This window comes from Equus caballus, chromosome 2 (assembly GCF_041296265.1).
Source record: "Equus caballus isolate H_3958 breed thoroughbred chromosome 2, TB-T2T, whole genome shotgun sequence".
Lineage (NCBI taxonomy): Eukaryota > Metazoa > Chordata > Mammalia > Perissodactyla > Equidae > Equus > Equus caballus.
Genome location: NC_091685.1, coordinates 62,535,774 through 62,559,951, shown reverse-complemented (window position 1 = coordinate 62,559,951; position 24,178 = coordinate 62,535,774). Strand labels below are relative to the sequence as shown.

At 42.2% G+C, this 24,178-nt stretch overlaps 1 protein-coding gene across 2 annotated transcripts in view; it reads left to right on the top strand.

The window, feature by feature from the left end:
* Positions 1 to 23,633, top strand: part of CCDC25 (coiled-coil domain containing 25) — a 70,710-nt gene extending 47,077 nt beyond the window's left edge. The window contains exon 9 of one of the 2 annotated variants that reach the window (XM_070261271.1): positions 23,357 to 23,633. In XM_070261271.1, the coding sequence (XP_070117372.1) occupies positions 23,357 to 23,533 (177 nt within the window). In that variant the 3' untranslated portion in view covers positions 23,534 to 23,633. The remainder of the gene's footprint in view (positions 1 to 23,356) is intronic. The other variant, XM_070261273.1, reaches the window with a different exon arrangement.
* Positions 23,634 to 24,178: the final 545 nt, after the last annotated feature.

Here is a 24,178-nt window from a genome sequence, read left to right as displayed (position 1 = left end):
GTGGCTTGGGGAAGTGGTGTGGCATGCTGCTGAAGACGAAGCAGAGAGTGATGTCGGGAGGACCAGAGCAGGCTCAGATGGGACGTCCCCACGCAGATGAGCACTGCTGACAGGGCACCAGGCCCACACATTAGGTGCCAGAGTCATACTGTTGAAGCAGAAAGTACCAGAACCAGATGGTGTGAACTTCAAAGGCAGAGCAAAAGGACAGCCATAGGTTCGTGGTCTGGAGGCTGCAGCAGGGAATAAGGCAGAGTTTCCTACATGGCCATAGAATGTGACAGCCGTGGGAGATGCCCCCATAGGACAGGGAAAGCCACTTTGACTAAGGAGGATGGCAAAGGAGAGAAAGGGGTTGAGAGTGAATGGAAATTCACAGTGATAAAGCTGGAACATCGAGGCTTTGTGACAGCAGCTCTGGAAGTCAGACTTTCCAGAATGGGACTGAGGCTGATTGGAGAGTTGCAGGATGTAGCAGGGGAGCTGATGGATGGTTTTTCAAGGAGACGTCTGTGGATAATATAGCTGAGGGACAGGAGTGGTCTTGTTGAAGCCGCAGACTGCCCTGTGGGGTGAGTATGATCTCCCTTTTATAGATGTGGAAGCCCAGAGTCCATATGAACATAAACAATGAGCACTCTGCAAACAGGGCCTGCCTGGGTCCTCACTCATCTTCGTGTCCACAGGAGCACCTGCCCCGTGGGAGGAGTTCATGAACAGGACAGTTCATCCCGCGCGATACCTGTGAGCTTTCCCAAGGCATACGAAAATGTGTGAGACCTTTAAAAGCATGTCTTGGCTTCCAAATTCAAATAGAGACCAGCACAACCTAATACATATTTAACTGATGTCTGCAAATTTAATACTAGTATGCCATCCTTATGTTTAGATTTAGCATTCATGAATATTTCATCCCATTTGAAATGCGTAAGTTAGCAGTGCGCATTGATTACCGAGAAATCGTAATCATCTGTAAACTATTGAGTTCATCAAAGCCAAACAACATCTGAATCATCCCTGAATTAAGGTTGAGCCCAGAGTCCTGAGTGTTCCTGGCAAGACTCCCAGTCTCTCTCACTTAATCTCTCCAGAGGCCCCTGGCGCTAATCTCAGTTGTCCTTTATCAGTCATTGCCAAAGGCCAGAACCAACTACTGAAACCCCAAGGCGTATATGGGCAATAAACCAACCTTATCCTGTTCTTGCTTTATTATTTTATTTTTTGCTTTCTTTTCTAAATTTATTTATTGCTTTCTTTTTCTCCATAGCCTTTATCACCATCTGCCGTCCCATATACTTTTGTGTTTGTTTGTTGGGATCAATCTCAGAGAGGTTCCGTAAGGACAGGTATTTTGTTAACTCTGTACCCCATACCTAGAAGAGTGCCTGGCTCATAGTAGACAGTCAATAAATATTTGTTGAATGAATGAAATTTTCAAAAGCAAAGTTTAAAAAAGCTTCAAAATTTTACAGCAAATACAAATGTATATTATTTAGTGGGTGATATGAATGTCTTTTATTGCATTTACTGTGGGGTGAGATGGGGCTTCCAGAAAAAGTAATGGCTTTGGATGATTTTTAAATGGCCTTGCTCATGAAATGATGAATGAATGAATGAAGCTAGAAAGGACCTTAGAGATCAGACAGAAGAGAGATGTGCCCCGATTTGATCATCCAGGAAGTGGCAGAGGCTGGACGAGAAACCAAGGTCCTGACTCCTAGGCCAGTGCTCTTTCTGTAGCCCCCCCATACACAGACGGTGGGGGATGTGGGTGTTGAGCATCTCAGCAGAGACAGGCTTACCATGAAACCAATGATGCTTAAGTTGTAGGGTCGCCTCAGTTGCACAGACTCCTTCCAAGGTCTGTATCTAAGTTTGCATCTGTTACATTACGTTCCTCTTCTTAAAGAGGGCCTCCTGCCAAATAGTATCAATTTCAGGCTCCCCAAAACTGAGAGCCACCTAGTCTTGGGCACAGACAGAATGACCTACCCTCACCCCCTACTCCCACCCCATACATACGTCCATATGTGACTGACCTGCCTCCCAGACCCACCAGGCCCCAAACTTGGAGAACTGGTGTCATTTATCTCTTAACCCCCATGACATTTTGATGGCAGAGGTCATAAATAAGTGAGGAGGGTTGACTATTGAAAGGCAGTTGGGAATAGAGACAATTAGTTTGCCAATGACTACGTTTGCTTTTCCGATTGCAAAAGCACAAAAAGTACAGGAGAATAAACAGCAGGAATTTACTACAGTGCCTCCTAGGTACCGCAGATAGTCTTGTTTAGTCCTTAGGACTCCTTTGCTATTATGTACATTAAACAGATGAGGAAACCAAGACCCTGCAAAGTGAAGTGCCTTGCTCAGCATCACGCAGCCTAGGGCTTCCCTCTATTCCGAGAAATGATCATCAGTGTCCCTCCCTTTCTCTCTCCCTATGTGGGGAGGATCAAGCTTGCTTGTTTCTTGGTCAGCAAAACCTCTACATCCTTAAAGTCTCCCAGAATGGAACAACCTGCATTTCTTCTTGCAGGTGAGGTAGCTTCTCTTTGTATTAAAATACTTTCTAAGATATGACGTTCCAAAAATAAGGATCCTCTTTTTATGTCTTGAAACTGTTGGATATCTGAGGTTAGCTGATTTAGAGGGAGGAAAAGTGATTATTCTTTCACTTTCAAAAGAAGAACATAGAAATTATTTTCTGTGCCTCTGAAGTTAGTTCTAGGAGTCCAGACACCTTACCTCAAGGAAGGAGAGAGAAGATAAAGGCATAAAATTTTTGGTTTTATACAGTCATCGGGGCTTTTTGAAATTCTGATTAGTTCTGACGGGGAGTCGGGAGAGGCGGAGCATTCACTCCCACCTGCCTTGAGTCCTTCTGTCTTCAGCTGGTGGAAAGGCTGCTCTTACGGATCTGGTATTGCATCATCTGTGGCCTAAATGAACTGTTCTGTATACTTTTCCCAAAAAATGCTCGTCCATTGCTCACGGGGCCTAGAATTGTGATATTGGTCCAGCTTAAGTTTTGAAAACAGTCGAGCTAGAGGGGGAGTTCTACAAACTTTTGAGCTCTAGGCTTTGTTCAGTTGTGAATCACAGGACTCCCACATTCATCTGAAATCCATTCTTTGCCCAGGAACTGTTTTCACTGCTGGTCTAACATTTTTGGGAACATTTTTCTCAATCCAAATGAATTAGGCAAATGTTCACTAGACATCTGGCCCTTTCAGGCCTTGCCTAAGGATTTGGGGAAGTAGATAACTTTTCTCCAAGATACTCCTGAAGTTGCTGGAGGTAGACACATCCACAGCTGACAAATGACCAGATGACAAAGTGCCCTGAGAGCCCAGAGGAGGGGGCAGTTAACTGGCCTGGACAGGGGAGTTTCCACAGAGAAGAAACATTTGATCTGGGTTTCGAAGGATCAGTCAGAACTTACCAGGATGTGGAGGAGCGTTCTGGCATAGGGTCTGCCATAGAAGCAAGGCCGTAGGGGTGGAAGTACATGCAGTTACATAATGCACATGTTGAGTGCTTGGCACAACCTTGAGTACTTAGTGCGTGTCCATAAATGTTTGCGGTAGTAATCGAACCTACAGGAAGGTCTGAGGAGGCAGGATTGAGGGGATGTGACTGGAGATGAGAATAGCAAGGAAAGCTTCAGACAGACAGAACTAAATGCCACGATAAAGTTTAGGCAGAGGAGGGACATGGTCAGAGTTGTGTTGTATACTTCTTAAAATTGGTTTATTTCTTGAGTACTTCATACTATTGCATGGTTTGAAATACAAATTATATTGAAAGATATATGTTGAGAAGGCTTGTCCCCATGTCTGACTCCATCCATTCATTCTCCCACACCCTGCTGCCCTAGGTTACCACTTTTATTAGTTTTTTTTGTTATCATTCTAATGTTTATCTATATTTACATCTATATTCGTATCTATACCTGTATCTGTATCTACATCAACATCTCTATGTAGCTGTGTAATTTTATTTTGGAGCAGTTTCAACCTTACAGAAAAGTTGCAAGAACACTACAAAGGACTTCACCCAGAGCCCCCATTTACCGTTTCACCGGTTACCCTGGTCATTCTAGCGAAGGATCCAATCCACTCCAGGGTTACGTGTCACACCTGCCATCACGTCTCTAGTCTCCTTCAGTCTGGAACAGGTCCTCAGGGTTTCCTTGAATTTCAGGCCCTGGACACTTTTGTTTTTACGATTATAGGCCAGTCTTTGTAGAAGGTCCTGCAATTTGGATTCGCACAGTATTTCCTGTAATGAGTAGACCCAGATTGTGCATATTTTTGGCAGGAATGTCACAGAACTGGTGCTGTGTTCTTCTTATTGCATCCTGTTAGGTTTCAGATGATGTTGATTTGTTCTGTTCCTGGTGGTGTTAGTTTTAATCACTTAATTAAGATGGTGTCTGCCAGGTTTCTCCACTGTAAATTTATATACTTCCCACTTTGTACCATAAAGGTATTTGGCATGGTGATCCTTGAGACCATGTAGTTATTTTATTTCTTATCCCACTTTCATCTACTGGTTTCAGCATCCATTGATTTTTTGTTTTGCCTGAATTAACTATTACAATGGTGGCTGTAAAGTGGTTTTTCTGATTTCATCATTCCTTCTTTATTTATTAGTTGGCATTTTATTATAAGGAAGAGCTTTCTTTTCTTTCCGTGTATTTATCTGTTTGCTTACTTGTATCAGCATGGATTCCCTATTTTATCTAATGAATTGAAGTCTATTGATATCATTTATTTTGATGCTCAAATTATTTCAGATTTGACAAGCAGAAGTCCCTTCAAGCTAGCTTCTTTGTCCTTTTGACATGTCCCCATCATTCTTGGAGCATTTTTTTACTTTCTGGTGCCAAAAAAAGAGTTCCAGGCTCATCTTGTACTTTTCCTGCTGCAGTCCTGGACTCAGTCATTTCTCCATGGACTCTTGGTTCCTCTTAGTAGAGAGTGGTATTTAAATGCCAAGATGTCAGGGCTAGGTGTGCTCATTTCTCCTGGGAAGGGCTGCTCTCGGGCCTCTCAGTGGAGATACACACATGTACCGCTTTGCATCTCTATTTTTTTTATATCTACCTACCTATCTATCTATATACCTACCTACCTACCCACCTACCCACCTACTATCTACCTACATACCATCTATCTCTCTGTAAACCATGAATTCATACTGATACTTCCAATTCCAATCCATACTACAGGGTTCATTCTTGCTTTCCCCCTTTTCGTATTTACACCTACTTTGTCTGTCACTGAGAAACCTGACTCCCATTATCCTCAATTTATTTACTTATTTGCTCAGTCTTGTGCATGTAGTCAACACTGGGCTTCCCCTGCCACCTGCTCTAACGCCATTTTCTGTGGCTCACCATTACTGGCCATCTCAGCCAGTACACACATACACACATATATTTACATATATATTTTTTCCCTTTTTTTAAGGAATTGACTCATGCAGTTGTGAGGATTGGCTGGCAAGTCTGAAATCTGCAGGGCAGTCTGGCAGGCTGGAAGTCCAAGCAAGAGTTGACATTGTAATTTTGAGTCAGAAGGTTGGAAACTCAGTCAGAAAACGGGACAGATTTTGGAAAACAACTAGCCAGTGTCTGACACATATGTATACACAAGTCTGCACTTTGATTTTTCACTAATATGTCCTGGATCTTTCTTATTAGGACATAAAAAGGTTGCGCGTTCATTTTTTTCAAAGCATCTGCAGAGTATTCCATTTTGCAGAGATACCACAGTTTATTTAATTAGTCCCGTTTGGAGAGGCACTCGGATTGATTCTATTCTGTTGGAATGTTGAAATGAATAACCTGTTTATTTTGTACATGTGCAGATAAATTTGTAGGATAAATTCTCAGGGGAGGGATTACCAGCTTAAAGAGGGAAGTGCATTGTAATTTGGATAAATTTGCTAAATTTCCCCTTTTGAGAACGTTTCTTTTATTAAGAATTAAGTTGATCATCCTTTTATAGGCCATTTGTATTTCATTTTCTGTCTCTTTGTTCACATCCTTCTTGATTTGCAGGACCTCAGGTACTAGGGAGATTAGCTTTTTGTCTGTGATGTAAGTTGCAAGTATTTTTCCCAGTTTTCTGTTTGCCTTTGGACTTTGCATAAAGTATATTTTCCATGCAGAAATTTTTTGTTTTTATGCAGTTTTAAAATTTTTTCTTTTATGGCTTCTAGATTTTGAGTCATTTTTAGGAAGCTTTCCCCACTGTAACAGACTGTGGAGAATGGATCAGAGCGGTGCCAGACTGGAGGCAGAGAAACCAGTTAGGATGTTGTTACAATTGCTCTGGCGAGGATGGAGAGAAGAGTATATTTGTCACCAACTTGGTCACGAGTTAGAATAGATGGTGGGGCAAGGGAGGAGGTGAGAGTAATTGAGGTTTCAGGCCAGATGATGTTGCTAAGAATGTAATAAGGTTTCCTATTATTTCCAGAGGTTTGGGCTGATTTGGGGAGTGTGTGAGGGCTGGAGCAGAACCCTAGGATGGAATTTGTTGGAAAGCTGTTTTACTTACCATTCGCCTTATCAGATCTGGCTACTATTAAGTTTTGTACCATTAAAAACCAGATTATGTCATAAAGTAAATAAGACAGGCTTATCTTGTTCCCACAAACAATGTAGAGCGCCCCCAAATCAGGAAATCAAGGAGCAAATTAAGGGGACAAAAAGAGAAAAATACAAATGTCCATTAAACGTATGAAAAGGGGATCAACTTTACTTATAATACAAAAATGCAAATTTAAAACTGCGCAGAGGTATCATTTCTCATCTGTTTGACAGAAAAAAGCTAGAAGTTTGACCATGTATTTTGATTCTGATAATTCCACAAGGCAGGGTAGATCTTGTCTTGACCCCTGAGTTAGATCTGGATCCCAGGAGACTTTGAATCCAGTGTCCTAAGAACATGGTGGACAAGGACGGGAAGCCTGCTCAGTCTTTTTGTGCCCTGCATGTTTGTCACTGTGTCTCTCTGTCAGCTCCACCCTTTCTTTCCCACTTTGCTAATTTATTCATTTATCAGTAAATATTTGTTGAGTACCTACTGTGTGCCAAACACCATTTTAGGTGTTTGAGATTCTTTAGTGACTAAAACTGAGGAAGATTCCTGCCTGGCCTCGCAGAGCTTCCAGTCTCATCGATTCTTCCCTCCTCTGTGTTTCTCTCTCATAAATGCTGTTTCTCCATAATCTCTGCTTCCTCAAACTTTAGTTTACCAGACCCCTCATGGCCCTATGTCCTCATGATTCTCTCGACATCTTGATGGACCTTTATGTTATCCCTAATCTTTTACTGTTAGAAATAGTGCTGCATTGAATAGCCTTGAACACATCTTCCCATATTTATGCCTGTGTGTCTTTGGGATAGAGTCCTAGAAGTGGGGTTGCCAGGTCAAAGGGTAAGTGTATATGTAAATAGACTTACATATAGAACTAATGGTAAGTCTATAGTAAGTAAGAGAATATCACATGGTAATAAAGTATTAAATATATGTTAGTTGATGTTGCCAAGTTCCTCTCCAAAGAGGTTATGTGGTTTTTGTGGCTTTTCATTCCTTTCGTATGACCCTCTTCTAACTTGTGGACCTTTCTGCTCTCTACTCCATGCCTCCTGAACTAGCCTCCTTCAGAGTGCTCTTTTTGCCAAAATTTCTTACCACATTCAAATTTCTTTTCTCCTTCTAATTATCCCTAAAATACAATTGCATTTTGAGTTGGAGGCTTAACCACACTGAGAGTAATTATTTTAAATTACCTAAAAACACAGTAATTTGACTGTACACCATTAGCAGGAAATACCTTAAGGATAAAAAGAACTCTAAATCTTAAACTTTTTTCACCATTTATGTTGTTTACAATAGTATTGGTTTTATTGTTCTGAAACTATTAAATATATAGTAAGGTAAAGTAAATAATAATCTTGGTGTTATTAGTAATCAAGATATTTAGCTTAAGAGGAAGAAGATAAAAATATGAAATCAAAGAAATTAAGTAAAATTGTGTACTTCTAAATTTGAATTGGAAATATTATATATACTCAAGAAGTATTTTCTTTGTTAAAAAAAAGTGTAGCTATACTTCCTCCTCCTCATCCTTCTCCACTTTACTTTTATTTCCCTGTCTTTTCTTGAACAATTCAGTGCTAAAGCCATTAGGTGCAGCTGAGGAGGAAGGTAGGTGTCTATGCTGGGGGTACGGGACAGGGGAGCCCAGGGGATGCAGAGGGTGTCCCTGTGGAAGGGTGGGCTGCCATTGTGGGGGTCAGAGTCAAGTGGCACAAGGAGAGTGCCTGTGTGGAGGAGCAGCCTGACACTGGGAGTGGGAGCATGGGTGGGATGAGGAAGGTGTCCATGTGGGCAGTCAGTGACAGCAGCCTGGAGTAGGGTATCAGTGCCCCAATAGGGTGGGCACTGATCCTCATAGGAAAGGAAGTGGCAGCGGCTGTGGGAGATTGTGGTGGGATTGCCCAAATGAGTAAGAATATTATGGATAGTGGGAGCGATGGTCTAACCGTTGGAAAAAGGTACCATAAATACAGAAAGGGAGAAAGCAGAATGGACCCTGTGATCTTGGACTGGAACTGAACTCATGGTCTCCCTTAAGTAGATATGGAAATAGGAATAAATATAGATGTGTGTGTATGTGTACATATTTATCACCCCTAGCTACATCCACTGAGAGAAGTGCTGAGAATGTAGACCCTCCGTAAAGCAATAAGCCCATCTAATGTCCTGATCTTGGTTTCTAAAGACCATTCTACACTAAAAGGAGCTGGGTTCTTTGGAGATGTGGCTTATTGCAGAGCTGGGATGGGCAAAGTACAAGACGAAGCTAGAACACAATGAGCATGACTCAGAGAGACGAAATTAGTGTGAAGGGGCATCTATGGGCCACATCTGCCACAATCTGAGTATCAAAATAAATAAGGATTGCAAGGGATTACAACCCATTGAATAAAACAGGAATACTTGAGTCTATACTGATATATATGTTATATACTGATCTATATCTATGTATATATATCTACACTGATATATATATAGAGAGAGAGAGAGATATAAATGAATAAACTGAAAGTTTGACAAAGAATAGAGTATTTAGAGTACCTATCCACAAAATACTTACTAATTACAAATGGGAAAAGAATTACTTTACAATGGAGAAACCTAGCAGACACCACCTTAATCAAGTGATCAAAATGAACATCATTTGTAATCCATCAAATTGGATCATGTGTTACCTAATAAGATGCAATGATATCACTTCTGTGATATTTTGCCCTAGGCGCACAACTTGGATCTAATCCTGAGGAAACATCAGATAGACACAAACTCTCAGACTCGCCACAAAATGGCTGCCCCCTAGTCTTCAAAAACGTCAAGGGCATGAATTTCAAGGAAAGACAGGTAACTGTTCTAGACTGAAGGACTAAAGAAAAATCACAGCCAAATACCAAGCGTGATTATGGATTGGATCTTTTGTTAAAAGGGCATTGTGACCATGGCAAAACAACCTGATCTTGATGGATGTGCTGTGCTTATGGAGGAAAATAGTTTTGTTTGTTGGAAATACAACTAAAGTATTTGGGAGGTATAGGACATTCATGCCTGCAATTTACTCTCAAATGGTTTGGGGGGGAAGTTCTTTGTACTTTGCTTGCAACGTTTTCATAAGTTGGAAATTTTTTTCAAAACTGAAACAAGATAGCATCAAAAATACACATTTCAGGGGCTGGCCTGGTAGTGCAGTGGTTAAGTTTGCACATTCCACTTCAGTGGCCTGTGGTTCACCAGTTCGGACCTATGCACTGCTTGTCAAGCCATGCTGTGGCAGGCATCCCACATATAAAAAAGTAGAGGAACTTGGGCATAGATGTTAGCTCAGGGCCAGTCTTCCTCAGCAAAAAGAGGAGGATTGATGGCAGATGTTAGCTCAGGGCTAATCTTCCTCCCCCCCAAAAATAAAAAATATATATATGTGTTTTATATATATATATTTATATATATGTTATATATATATATATTATATATATATATTTCCTAGCTCTGTCCATTAAAGAGACTCAGACAGTGATTAGCCAGTAGCCATGAGTGCCTGCTGTCCAGATTATGAATTCTAAATACTATTTTCCACCAAAAGGAATCAGAGTTCCTTAAAGAGTGTTGGATTACAGGTCTAAGACAGGAAGTGTATATACAAGATAATCTAAGAACATTTTATCATTCCTGAAAGCAAGGAAACTATCAAAGACTACCAAGGTCGCGTCAGAAGAATTCAGGACTAACCTGAAGAGGCCAAAGATGGGACTACTTTGAGCACAAATAAGAATAATAAGTTCAAGGGCTGGCCCCGTGGCCGAGTGGTTAAGTTCGCGTGCTCCGCTGCAGGCGGCCCAGTGTTTCGTTGGTTCGAATCCTGGGCGCGGACATGGCACCGCTCATCAAACCACGCTGAGGCAGCGTCCCACATGCCACAACTAGAAGGACCCACAATGAAGAATATACAACTATGTACTGGGGGGTTTTGGGGAGAAAAAGGAAAAAATAAAATCTTAAAAAAAAAAAAAAAAGAAGAAGTTCAATAAGTTGAAATATAGCAAAAAATTTGTAAAAACCATGAGTTTATAATAATAATAAAAATAATAAAAAGAACTCATAGATCATCTTTGGATGTGAGAGTGGAGGAACCAACTTATTCTGAACACTGGAGAACAAAAAAGGAAGGGCATCAAGAATTCAGTCTGCCTTTCCTATAGGAACTGTACCTCAAGGTAATCATTGTTTGAGAAGAAAGGTTTTCTGTAAGAATTCCAGCTGGCCAGTGAAGACGCAATACTGGAATCACCATTCTGCAGAGCCCTTGGGAGCTAATAGATCTGGATAATGCTCATCCGTGTCTATTAACGTCACAAAAAAAGAAACCGCTAGAAACTGTGTACCTCCTAACGGTACAAGATCACCTACGAAGTGTTCTTGCTCAAAATCACACCTCATGTCTATACAGCTAACTGGCAGTTGACAGGAAGTATGTGGGACAGAAAAACGTTTTTGAAATGTGAACCAACATAATGCAGAATGTGGGAAACTATAGGAAAAATGACCTCGTTTCTTCAACAAATGAAGTTTACAAGGAAAAAGGGAAAAGGGAGCAAGAACCTATAGATTCAAAGAGACTTAAGAGACATATCAACCATTTACGAACATTTAGGGGAAATTTGAACACTGACTGAAAATTTGATGATAGTGTGGATTTGCCTCAAAACAATCCATTTGTGGAGATGGGGAGTGGAATAGGCAATGATACAAATTAAAGAAGTGTGGCCATTAGTTGATTTTTTTTTTTTAATCTGGGTAATCAGTACATGGTAGTTCACTGCTCTCTACTTTTGTTATGCTTCAAATATTCCGGAATAAATATTACTAAATGTCACTAAATGCATTGTGCCTGTTGATTTTTGCCTAGGTCGTTCTGGCTCTGGTTCCTCCCGTAGCCTGCCTCCCACCACTTCCGAGGGGAGCAGGAGATCATCTGTCATGTTGTGTTAACCGTGTTGCCTCTGATGGAAAACCTTCCTTCTCCGTCCACCCAACCAGAAGGGAGCAGAAGAAACTGCAGAGGTTGACGGCGCAGGCACGGTCTCGGACTTAGAGCCGCCAATAACAAACATAAAGCGTGCCTGTGAGGCTCGGATATCAGATAATATATATGAACGAGCCCGTATATGGAAAATGATATGCAAATGTAAGGCGACATTGTTTTTATTTTCAATTCCTTCTCCTGAAGAGGATTTTTCTTGGCCCCAAGCTATCAGAACATAGGAAAAAGGAGTATAGGGGAATTATTCAAGCCTAAGAGAAGTCTCTCTTTGATTTTCTGCAATCACACACCACTGAATTTGCTGACCTGGAGATCCTGACATCTGTGTCCTGGGGCAGAACTGCCTGGGCCAGCCTGTCAACCACCTGCAGGGAGGGAAAGAAGGAGGGACAGGGCGTAGGATCTTGCCAAGTGGTGAAGTCTATGAATCAGAGTTGGCTGGAACCGAGCATCAGCGCTAGGTTGGCCATTGCAAATGACACAGCTGGATTTTCTGGCTCCAGCCCTGGCTTCAGCATCCCACGCCTCTGGGCACAGGGGGGCATTTTGGGAAGCCAAGCAGCTGCCCGCCTGGCAGAGGAACTCCACTGTTCCTCTGAGTCTGGGGGAGTCCGAGAGTGGGCAGGTGAGTCTGAGCTGGCTTCCATGGGACTTGAAGCACCCTCCACACCCCTCTCCCTGCCCCAGCACTGAATCTCAACAATACTATCCAAAGAGGTGCATGGCTGAAGCTTCCTGGCCCCAGTGGGGCACATTAGAGAGAAAACCAGGGGGTCACGGAAGCCCAGGTAGGGGACAGCACTGTGGACAGGAGGCTGGGGCCTTATTCCGATCCTTCTCCACCCTGGCCTGGTCACTTACTCCTCCTCCCTGAGTCCCAGTTACCCCAGGTCTTGAGTAGGGCCCAGAAATCTTTTCTTGTAAAATCTCCTCAGGCGATTCTGATGATCACACAGGTTAGACACCAGGCGCTCAACCAGATGGTCACTAAATCTATTGACTGGTTTTTGGCGGCTGTTCCTGCCTACTCCTCTGCCTTTCTGTGAATTGTGTTCACTTAAATAAATAAACAAATATATGGGAGGGACTCATTCAAGGAGAGAAGAAATATGAACTGACATTTCCTGAGGAGATATCCTGTGCTGTGTGCTGTACCACCTTCATCTCTGTGCCCCCTGCCCAGAAAACAGGCATAGACTGTAATGTACTCTCAGCAACTTGCCTTGTTCCCTTTTCCTGACTCTGAAATGCAAGGGCTGCTCTGCTGGGGATCTCCTCACAGTCTAAGGGGGGAAAATGGGAATGGGAACTCACGTTTCTTTTTTGCTATTTTAGTTACATTTAATTTTTTAAACTAAAAATTGTATGAAAGGAACATCCGTATGTGTTTTTTAAGGTCTGTAAGGAAAAATAGTAATCATCTGCTTTCTCTCTCCCCATATTCCAAAATTGCCCCCCCCCCCATTGCCCACAAAACCACTTTTACCCACTTCTTTTGGTAGTTCTCTCTGTAATATATTATACTGCTTTTTTTTTTGGTATGGCAGTTTTAGACTTGTCTGTTATGATAATATGTGAGGTGTTAGCTCTCTTATTGCCTCCCCCACCTGTTATCTTCCCATCCTCTCAATATAGTTGAATCACTATCCTGTATTTTATGTCAATAGTCAGGGTGTACATCATTAAGACTTTAGAAATATTGTTTGTGGCAGAGTCAAGTAGCACACTATCATTGCACGCTTTCCTGTATAGTTTTTATTTTTCCTGGAGTTATTAATTGCTTTTCTTTTTACTTGCATAATTTTCCGTAATTCTTTTCAGAAGCTCCATCATATAATCTACCATATCATTTATGTTATCAAGTGTCTGTTTTTTCTAGAGAGCCTTCCGTTCTTCTCCAGTCTGGACAGGTCACTCCCTGGGTTTGCTCTGGAGAGTCCTGTGAGAGTTCTCTTCACCATTCTTCTGAGTTGCAACCCCATTTCCTGGAATCTGGCTTTTTCTCTCTGAGTTTGGTTTTTTGTTTGCTGCCACCTGTTCTCCCAGTTTCCTAAGACATTGTTGATGGGAACTAAATTTCCTGAATCTTTGCATGTTTGGAAAATATTTCTCTTTTGCTCATATTGGGCTGATAGATTAACTGGGTACAGAAATGTAGACTGAAAATAATTTTCCATCATGGTTTTAAGATACATTTGCTCAGAAGTGTAATGCCATTCTTATTCCTTTGTGTGTAATTTTTTTCTTTGTTCTGTCTCTGGAAGCTTTTAAGTTCTTTGCTTTATGCTTGGTGTTCTGGAATTTTAGGATCAAACTCTTGGGTTTAGGTTTTTAAAAATTCCTTGTTCTGGGCCTTTGGCAGGTTCTTTTAATCCAGTGACATGAACTCTTTAGTTCTAGGAACATTTCCTATATTATTTATTTGATCATTTTTCTTCTCCATTTTCTCTCTCTTTCTGGAATTTCTGTTAGTCAGTTGTTAATCCACTTGAATTAATCCCCTAATTTTCTTATCTTTTCTCTCTTATTTCTTATTTCTGTGTCCTATCTTCTGAGAAATGTCTTCAGTCGTATCTTCTAACACTTCTGTTGAAAGTTTTATTTTATTTACTAATTTCCAAGAACTCTTTCTTGTTCAGTGTTTCTTCCTTTTTCATCGCACCTTGTTCTTGCTTTATGGCCTCTCATATTTCTATGACCATATGAGATGGGTTGTCCAGATTGGAGAATGAGAAACTACAGAAGTTGTTTGGATGCTCTCTGCTGCTTTCCGCTTTAGAGTGACTGAGATGAGACTTTGCCGTTTCTTTGGAAGAACCTCCTCCCCCCCGAATATTAGTATCTGGAAATTTTTTCCTCGGGGGCTATTCAGTTTTTCTGAAGAACCCTATCCTCCTACCTGGGGGAGATGGCCATCAGCAGGTAGAACAAGAGGAAGGGACTGGAGGCCCGCCTGCTCTACAGCGAGACTTTCCATTAATACCTCTTTTTCAGCCCTGAGTCTCACCCTCACTATTTGGTGCCTGAAGCCCCCAAGTTCATAGCCTTTTCTGTCCTCTTTCTCCTAAGAATAATCCCTGTTTCCTGCCTAAGGAGTAAGTATCTGGCTGCTAGTATTCCGAACGTAGATAGGTTTCTAGCCTATGTCCTCATGTTCCTCCATGCCTCACCCCACCCGCCTCCCTGCCCAGTGCCTTCACGTTCTCAGTTTCTCCAGGGGTCTGTGGCATGGCTTGGCTCTTTTCTCGTAGGGATCATTCTCAGTGAGCGCATTTCTCCTCCTCAGTGCTGAAATAGTTACTACTGCTCCCATCATCAAAGCCTCCTCTTCTGCAATGTCCATTCGGTCTCCAAGTCCGTTGATCCTTCCTTTCAATCACCTCTCGCATTTACCTGCTTTCCCCTTCTCTGCCGTCACTTCACCTCCACAGTCAGACCGTGTTGTCTCTTACCTGGTTCATTCCAACTGCCTTCTTCTAACTGTCCCCTCACCCTCTGGTGCATTTCTTTCCAGTCAGTTCTGCACCCTGTAACTACACAAATTTGGTCATCTCATTCCCCGCTGAAAGCCTCATTAAAGTGTAGACTCAGGACAAAACCTAAACTGGAGCATGGATGGCCAGCCTTCCCTGCCCTCTTCAGCCTCTCCTGCCCCGATCTCCTTCCCACAACACGTGCTCCGTCTTCCGCTGTCCTGGACTGTTTCTGTTCCTCTGTTAAGCCATGCTTTCTCTTACCACCACGCCTGTGCGCAGGTTGCTTTTTGCTTTTCTTTTTCTTGTCAAGCACTCCTACCTATCCTGCCAGCCTCGGCTCAGATGCCATTTCCTCAGGAAAGATTTTCCTGGCCCCAAGACTAGTATATGCTCCACATACATCCCCAGGGCTGCACTGCTTGTCCTTCCTGAGCTACAATCCCCTCTGGAGCAGGAACAATAGTTTGATTACTCTTGCATTCCCAGTGCCTAGCACAGCACCTGGCACATAATATATACTCAATAAATACTTGTTGAGCAAATGAACATATGAATAAATGATTGGATTTCTATGTTCAGATGCAGAAAGTGAGGTTTAGAGAGGCCAAGCAAATGATTCAAGGTCATCCAGCTGGGATCTGCACTGAGGTCCCTCTGGCTCCAAAGTCTAGGAGCCCCTGTTTGATGATGGGCACTTCGTCTTTTCAGCTGCACTTACTTTCCTAGGCCTTGGCCTCTGGCTCAGAGATGTTGACCTTTGCCCCTCTGGGGATTGAATTTTCAGGGCCCTCTAGGGTGGCTTTACTGTCAGCATTCGTCTCCAGCTGCTCCTGCCTGGATCTCCCAAGGTCCTGCAGTAGGTGCCTGCCAGCCAAGTGTCTGTAATAAGAGACACTGGCGCCTGAGGGAGGCAGGTGGGGGTCATCCCCCGTTCAGCACCAGGCTCTGTAGACCTGCCCCTCCTTTCCCCATCCCCTCCTCAGCCCCCCTCAGCACGCATTTTCTCTGCCCCAGGCACCCAGAGAAACTCAGACTGTGAGGAATGTTATGGGGGATGCAGATGGGAAGTGTGAGGAAGGCAGCTTGTTGGTGCCCTCCCTAGCTGCTCCCTTAACGAGCAGAGGTGTGAGTTCTGTTTTGGCCAAATTCAGAGATCGCTGTCCTCTGGGGAGAAAGTTCAGATTATTTTGCAGCTTTTGAAGCAAACATCCACTCAGAAAATATGATGTCACCAAGGATGGTTTGATTACCCTGTGGGGTGCTGGCAGCAAAGCCAGCGCTCTGCCGTCTCCACTCGTCCTCCCTCAGGAGAGAGACAAGAAGAGCAGGCGTTTCAAAGGAATAATGCTTCTGAAGGGAGGTGTCCCAGTGTCTTCTGGGGGTGTGTGTGTGTGTGTGTGTGTGTGTGTGTGAGAGAGAGAGAGAGAGAGAGAGAGAGAGAGAGAGAGAGAGAGAGAGAGGAGAGAGAGTCCCAGAAACCCGAGATATGAAACAAACCCCACGCAGGGGCTCTGTAAATGCTCTTATTAAGTGTCTCTGCAGCTGGAACCATAGCTAGTTCAGGAAGCTTCCCTCTAGTCCATGCCAGTCCAGGGTCTTTAGTATTGACTATAAGGAAAGCGAGGGGCTGCTGACTAATCTTTCTTTTGCCGTCCTGAGAGTCCCGAGAGGCCGACCCGGAGCCCAGGAAGCTGTGAAGAGAGCGTCAACTCTTGGTGCCAAACGACTTCTCTTTCTCCCTTCCCTCTTTCACTCCTTTTCTTTTTGCTTGGATTCCTTCCTCATTTCAGCTGTTCCTCTTTCTCTTTTTTCCTTTTCTGCTGCTTCCTTTTCTCATCTCCTTCTCACCTTAAGCTGATAATATCTAACTTTATTTGTCCATTAGTAGATGCCAGCCCCTCATTTTTTCTAAACACCTTATTTGTACTGTCATTTAATAAAAATTATTTTTTTCCTTTAAATGTTTTACACAAGTCATCATTGCTCATTGTAAAAAAACATTAGAGGGGCTGGCCTGGTGGCATGCTGGTTGAGTTTGCCCACTCTGCTTCAGCAGCGCCGGGCTCACCAGTTCAGATCCTGAGCCTGGACCTACACATGGCTCATCAAGCCATGCTGTGGCAGGCGTCCCAATATAAAGTAGAGAAAGATGGGCACGGATGTTAGCTCAGGGCCAGTCTTCCTCAGCAAAAAGAGGAGGATTGGCAGCAGATGTTAGCTGAGGGCTAATCTTCCTCAAAAAAAAACAAACAAAGCATAAAACATTAGAAAGTACAGGTGAGCTGAAAACAAACAAATACAAAACTACAACAACAACAAAATAACAACAAGGTTGACATTTTGGTGTATGTTCTTCCAGATTTCTTTGTAAGAATAAACCCTTGGAAACTTACTAGGGGATTCTTTCGAAGCCGGGAGCCCTGGGTTTGCAGCTGAAGCTCCACCTTGCACACATCGCAGCCCCTCCCTGTCCTGTTTGGAGCTCAGTTTCCCCAGGCTGCACCTGCATCGCAGGAACAGGCCTGGCTGTGCCAGTGGTAACCACACCCAGGATGAGAGAACAGATTTTTCTCTCAAGGAAACCCCGCCTATTGCCTTTTGCCACCGTTTCAAGAATCAGACCTGGATTCTCGGCCCAGCCGCCCTCCCCTTCACATCCCCTTGGGCCTCACCCTGACTGCTCAGCTTTCACTGTTTCTGCCAACGCATTGGAAACTGCAGCACGCTCCTGCTTTCCCTCCACCTGCACTAACAAACACAGAGTGCTGCCCCAGCACTATTCCCCACGTCCTACATGTCCTCTGCCAGGCGCAGGTGCTGCACGATAGCGTGCTGAGGGCTCCTGGGCCCGGCTCCGTCTCCACTGAGGTACCCGGAAGCTCCTCTCCCGAGAGGCTCAGGGCTGTTTTTTCCCCTGGAGCATCGTGGCCAAGTTTTTGTGGCCCTGCGTTCAGGAGCCCTGGGCCAGGGCCGTGGGTGTGGGCAGCTTTCGGTTCCATGTGGGTTCTCAACAGGAAGGGCTTTCATGTGGGTGCCAGCTGGACTCCTGGGCCCCGCTTTGGCCCTGGCAGGGCCTGAGGAGGGAGAGTGCAAGTGTGAAAAACACCCTCTGTTTGGGAGCTGGTTGGTGGGAAGGAGAGACAGAACGGGGAGGACAGGCAGGTCAAAGTGTTTGTCCAGGCTGAGAAGAGAGACCATCGTGGCCCTGTGGAAATGAGACAATACGGCCTTTTCCACCCAAGAAGAGGCCTTGGCAGAGACACAGGGAAGAAAAGCCTGTTGGGTGGGGATGAAAAACAGTTTCTCAAGCTGCCTTTGCTCTCTGCCTCTCCCCAGGCTCCCTGAGCCTAATCAGGTCAAGCATCCAGCGCCTGCTTTGCTGCCAGACACAGTGGCATTGTTGAAATCCCCAGCCTCCCCCATGCCCGCTCCCCACTGAGAAGCGACTTGTGACAAAGAGGCCCTGAGAGACGGGCCTGAGAGGACAGTGGCCCAAGGTCTGGGGAGGCAGGGCACTCCCTCTGTCACTCTCTCCTCCCTCCCACTGGTTATTTTCCTATCCGGGACCTGAGGGGGAAAACAGGCCGGCCTCAGGAAAACCTGAAGGCTGTTTTTGTTTACATAAAGGCCCATTCTGAGCAAACTGCTCCCTGAAAGGTCAGCACTAATCGCAGGCAGCGCTGGGACCGCAGAGTGGGTTTGGGAGGTGCAGGGAGAAAGGAAACCTGGGCCACTCAGGGTCAGATGACTTCACTGGAGTGGGGAAATGGAAGGCCAGCAGCCGGGAGGGGAACTTCCTGGAGAAGGGGCTCTGGAAGAGGTTCATGGCTCCATAAAACTTAAATAGGGCTTGTTTATCTGCCTTCCAGAACACCCCACAGCTTGGTCTAGAGGCCGGAGCCATGGGCAGGACACAGTGAGCTTGGCGTCGGGGCCTGGATCTGCCACTGCCTCTGGCTTCACCTCTCGGGGCCTCAGTTTGCAGAGAGCACCAAAGTAGAAGAACCTTGAGATCTCTACAAACCCACGTATTGTAGGCCTTCAGCACACACTTACTGAGCACACACCGTGCACCTGACATCACGCTAAACCAAGGTCCCAGACAGGTGCCCCTTAGCCCCAGTTTGCCTGAGACTCTCCCAGTTTCACTACAGAAAACCTGGACGGTTGGTCACGCCAGCCCCAGAACTCAAGCAGCTCAGGATCTGGAAACAATGACAGATGTGCAATAGTGTGTGATGCGTGTGATAGAGTCTGCTGAGGCACGGGACTCGGTGGAGGCAGAGCTGGGAAGTCTCACCATGGTGACAACTGTGGGCAACAGGGGTCTATGGGTGGATTTTTTTTTTAAATCAACTGCATTAAGATATAATTTATATACAATATGCTCACTTCAATGTACACTTCGATGAATTTTGACAAATGTACATATTCATGTGACTGTGACACCAATCAGAATTTACATCACCCCAGAAACTTCCCCAGTGCCCCTTTGCAGTCCCATCCTAACCATCCCATCCCAGCTAACCCCTTACCTGGCTTCTGTAGCTATGGATTGGTTTTACCTGTTCTAGAACTTCACTTAAATGGAGTTATACAGTCTGTGCTCTTTAAAGTCTGACTTCCTTTTGTTAGCATAATGTTTTTGAGATTCACCAAAGATTCCTTTTTTTACTCTGGAGTATGGCTGTGCCACAATTTGTTTATCCATTTCCCTGTTGAGGAACATTTGAGTTCTTTTCAGTTAGCTTTTTTTTTTTTTTTAACTATTGTGAATAATGCTGTTATGAATATTGCATACTACTCTTTGTGCCTCTTGGGTAGATACCTAGAAGTGGAATTGTTCGATCATTTGTTAAGTCTATATTCAAATTTATAGGAAATTGCCTAATTTTCCAAAGTGGTTGTACCATTTTACAATCACACCATCAAGGTCTGAGCGTCCCAGCTGCTCCACATCCTCACCAGCATTTGGTATTATCAGTTCTTAAAATTTTAGCCATTCTAGTGATATCTCTTTGTAGTTTCATTTGCATTTCCCTAGTGATTAATGAAGTTGAACTCTTTTCATGTACTTACATGTCACTCGTATATCTTCTCCTGCAAAATGTCAGTTGAAGTCTTTTACCCATTTTTAAATTGGGCTGTACGTCTTTTTAAAATTGAACTGTAAGTGTTCTTTATATGCAAGTCCTTTGTCTAATGTATGTATTGCGAATATTTTCTCCCAGTCTGTAGTTTGCATTTTTATTTTCTTAAAGGTATCTTTTGAAGAACAGAAGGTTTTCATTTTGGTAAAGCCCAATTTACCAAGATTTTTCTTTTATGAAATCTTTACCTACCAAAAGCTCATGAAAATTCTCTTTTATGTTTCCTTCTAGAAGTTATATAGATTTAGTTCTTAAATTTAGGTCTGTGATCCATATTAGATAAACTTTTGTGTATGGTGTGAGGTAATGTCAAGTTTATTTTTTTTCCATATGGAAAAAAATCATTTGTTGAAAAGACGTTTCTTTCTTTATTGGAATTCTTTGGTGCCTTTGAGGAAAATCAGTTGATAGAATATGTCTGGGTCTATTTCTGCATTCTCTGGCTCCATTGATCTGTTTGTTGATCTTTACACCATTATCACATGTGTTGATTACTGTTACTTTAGAGTGAGTCTTGAAATCAAGTAGTATAGGGCCTCCAACTTAACTCTCCTTCAAAACTCTGTTGGCTTTTTCTAGGTCCTTTGCATTTTCATATACATTTTTAGGATCAGTCTGTCAATTTGTTAAAAAAAACGTCTGCTGGGATTGTATTGGGAATGCATAGAATCTATAGATGAATATAGGGAGAATGGACATCTTAATATGGAGACTTCTTATACACGAACATTATATATATTTCCATTTGTAAAGCTATTTTAAAATTTCTCTTTGCAGCATTTTGTGGTTTTCAATATAGAAGTCATGTTCATTGTTCATAAATTTATTTCTATTTCTAGGTATTTAATGTTTTTATGTTATTGCTAACTGATTTTTTTTTTTTTCTGATGAGGAAGATCAGCCCTGAGCTAACACCTGTTGACAATCCTCCTCTTTTTCCTTGAGGAAGATTGGCCCCGAGCTAACATCTGTGCCAGTCTTCCCCTATTTTGTAAGTGGGACGCTGCTACTTGATGAGCAGTGTATAGGTCCATGCCCAGGATCTGAACCTGTGAACTCAGGCCGCCAAAGCAGAGTGCACTGAACTTAACCACTACACCACTGGGCTGGCCCTGCTAGATGATTTTTTAAATTAATTTTCCAATTATTTTGTTCCTAGTATATAGAAATACAATGGGTTTTAGTAAATTGACCTTCTATATCATGACGTTGATAAATTCCCTTATTAATAATAATTTTCTTGTACATTCCTAAGAATTTGCTACATAAACAACCATGCTGTCTATGGATAAAGACAGCTTTACATTTTTTCCCCAATATCTCTTTCTTTCTTTGCCTCATTTCACTGGGGAGGACCTCCTATAAAATATTGAATGGAAGGGTGAGAGATGAGATCCTTGCCTTCTTCCTGATTTTAGAAACAGCATTTAGTCTTTCATCACTAAGTATACAATTAGCTGTAGGTTTTTTTATAGATGCCCTTTATCAAGTTGAAGAAGTTCCTTTGTAATTATAATTTGCTAGGAGTTACATTTTAAAATCATGAAGGGTGTTGAGTTTTGTCAAATTATTTTTCTGCATCTGTTGAAATGGTTATATAATTTTCCTCCTTTGTTCTGTTAACGTGGTAAATTACATTGATTGGTTTTTAAATGTTAAAACAATCTTGCATTCCTGGGATAAATTCCACTTGGTCATGGTGCATTATCTTTTTTAAATCTACCATTGGGTTTGATTTGTTAATATTGTTCATTGTACTTGTTAGGAATTTCATGAAAGTTACTTGTCTGTAATTTCCTTTATTGTAATGTTCTTGTCTGGTTTTGTTATCAGATTTATGCTAGCTGTCTTAGTCCATTTTGGTTGCTGTAACAAAACACTAGAGACCAAGTGGGTTATAAACAATAGAAACTTATTTCTCACGGTTCTGGAGTCAAGGAAGATCAAGATCCAAGTTCAAGGCATCAGCAGATTCGGGTCTGGCAAGGCCTGCTTTCTGTTTCATAGACAGTCTTCTTTTCACTATGTCCTCACTTGGTGGAAGGGGCAAGAGGTCTCTCTGGTGTCTCTTTCATAAGGGCACTAATCCCATTCATGAAGGCTCTTCCCTCATGACCTAGTCACCTCCCAAAGACCCTACTTTCTAATACCATTACCATGGAGGTTAGGATTTCAACATGTAAATTTTGGGGGGACAAAATTATTCAATTCATAACACTGACCTCATAAAATGAGTTGAGAAGATTCCCTTTATCCTCTATGTCCTGAAAGAGTTTGCATAAGAATGATATTATACCTTCCTTAAATACTTTATAGAATTTACCTATAAAGCCATCAGAGACTGGTGTTCACTTTGTGAGAATTTTTCTTTAGTTAAAAATTCCATTTCTGTAACACATATGGGACTATACAGATTTTTTTCATTTCTTCTTGAGTTAGTCTTTGTAAGTTGTGCTTGTCAAGGAGTATGTCCACTTCATCTAAGTAATCAAATGCATTGGCATAAAATTGTTTTTTCCCTCAATTCCCTGTTCTTACTTTTATTATTATTAATTTTTCTACTTACTTTGGGTTTAGTTTGCTCTTCCATGTCTAGTTTCTTAAGGTTGACTTTAACCTTTCTTCTTATCTAATATAGACATTTAAAGCTATACATTTCCCTCTAAAAACTGCTTTAGCTGAATCCTACACAGAATATGTGCATTTTTATTACCATTTATTCTAAATATTTTCTGTTATCCCTTATGATATCTTTTTTGACCCAGGTGTTATTTAGTAGTATGATATTTAATTTACAAGTATTTGGGGATTTTCTAGATATCATATTTTCATTGATTTCTAATTTAATTTCATTATAATCAGAGAACATATTACATAAAATTTCGGTCTATAAAAATTTAATGAGGCTTAGTTTATGAGCCAAGATATATTCTATTTTCTTGGCCAATATTTCCTTGAAAGGAATGTGTATTAAGCTGTTGTTTGGCATAGTGTGCTGTAGTTACCAATTAGTTCAAGTTGCTTCAGATTTTCTTTATACTTACTGATTTGTTTTTTTTTGTCTACTTATTTTGTCAGTTACTGAGAGAGGAGTGTGTTAAAATACTCAACTATGGGGCTGGCCCCGTGGCCGAGTGGTTAAGTTCGCGCGCTCCGCTGCAGGCGGCCCAGTGTTTCGTTAGTTCGAATCCTGGGCGCGGACATGGCACTGCTCATCAGACCACGCTGAGGCAGCGTCCCACATGCCACAACTAGAAGAACCCACAACGAAGAATACACAACTATGTACCGGGGGGCTTTGGGGAGAAAAAGGAAAAAATAAAATCTTTAAAAAAAAAAAAATACTCAACTATGATTGTGAGTTTGCCTATTTCTTTCTTTGGTTCTGTTATTTTTGCTTCATGAATTTTGAAGCTCTGTTACTAAGTTTATATGTATGTAACATTATTATGTCTTCCTAGTGAATTATCTCTTTTATCCTTCTGACACATCCCTCTTTACCTCTTATAATCTCTAGAAGTCCACTTTATCTGTCGTTAACATAGCCATGCCAGCTTTCTTATGCATACTGTTGGCATGGTACATCTTTCCCCATCCTATTACTTTCAGTCAGTCTTTATATTTAAAGTGCATCTTATGTAGACAGCATCTAGTTGGGTCTTTTTAAAAAATCTGGCCTGACAATCTCTAAATTTTAATTAGAGTTTTTAGTCCTTCAGTATTTAATGTAACTATTGATATGATGGGGTATAACCTCTATTTGTTTCCCATTTGTTCTTTCTATTTCCTATTCTTCTCTTATTCCTTACCTGCCTTCTCATGGTTAATTAAATAACTTTTAATGCTCCACTTTATTTTTTCCATTGGCTTTTTAGCTATTCATCTTATTATTATATTTTA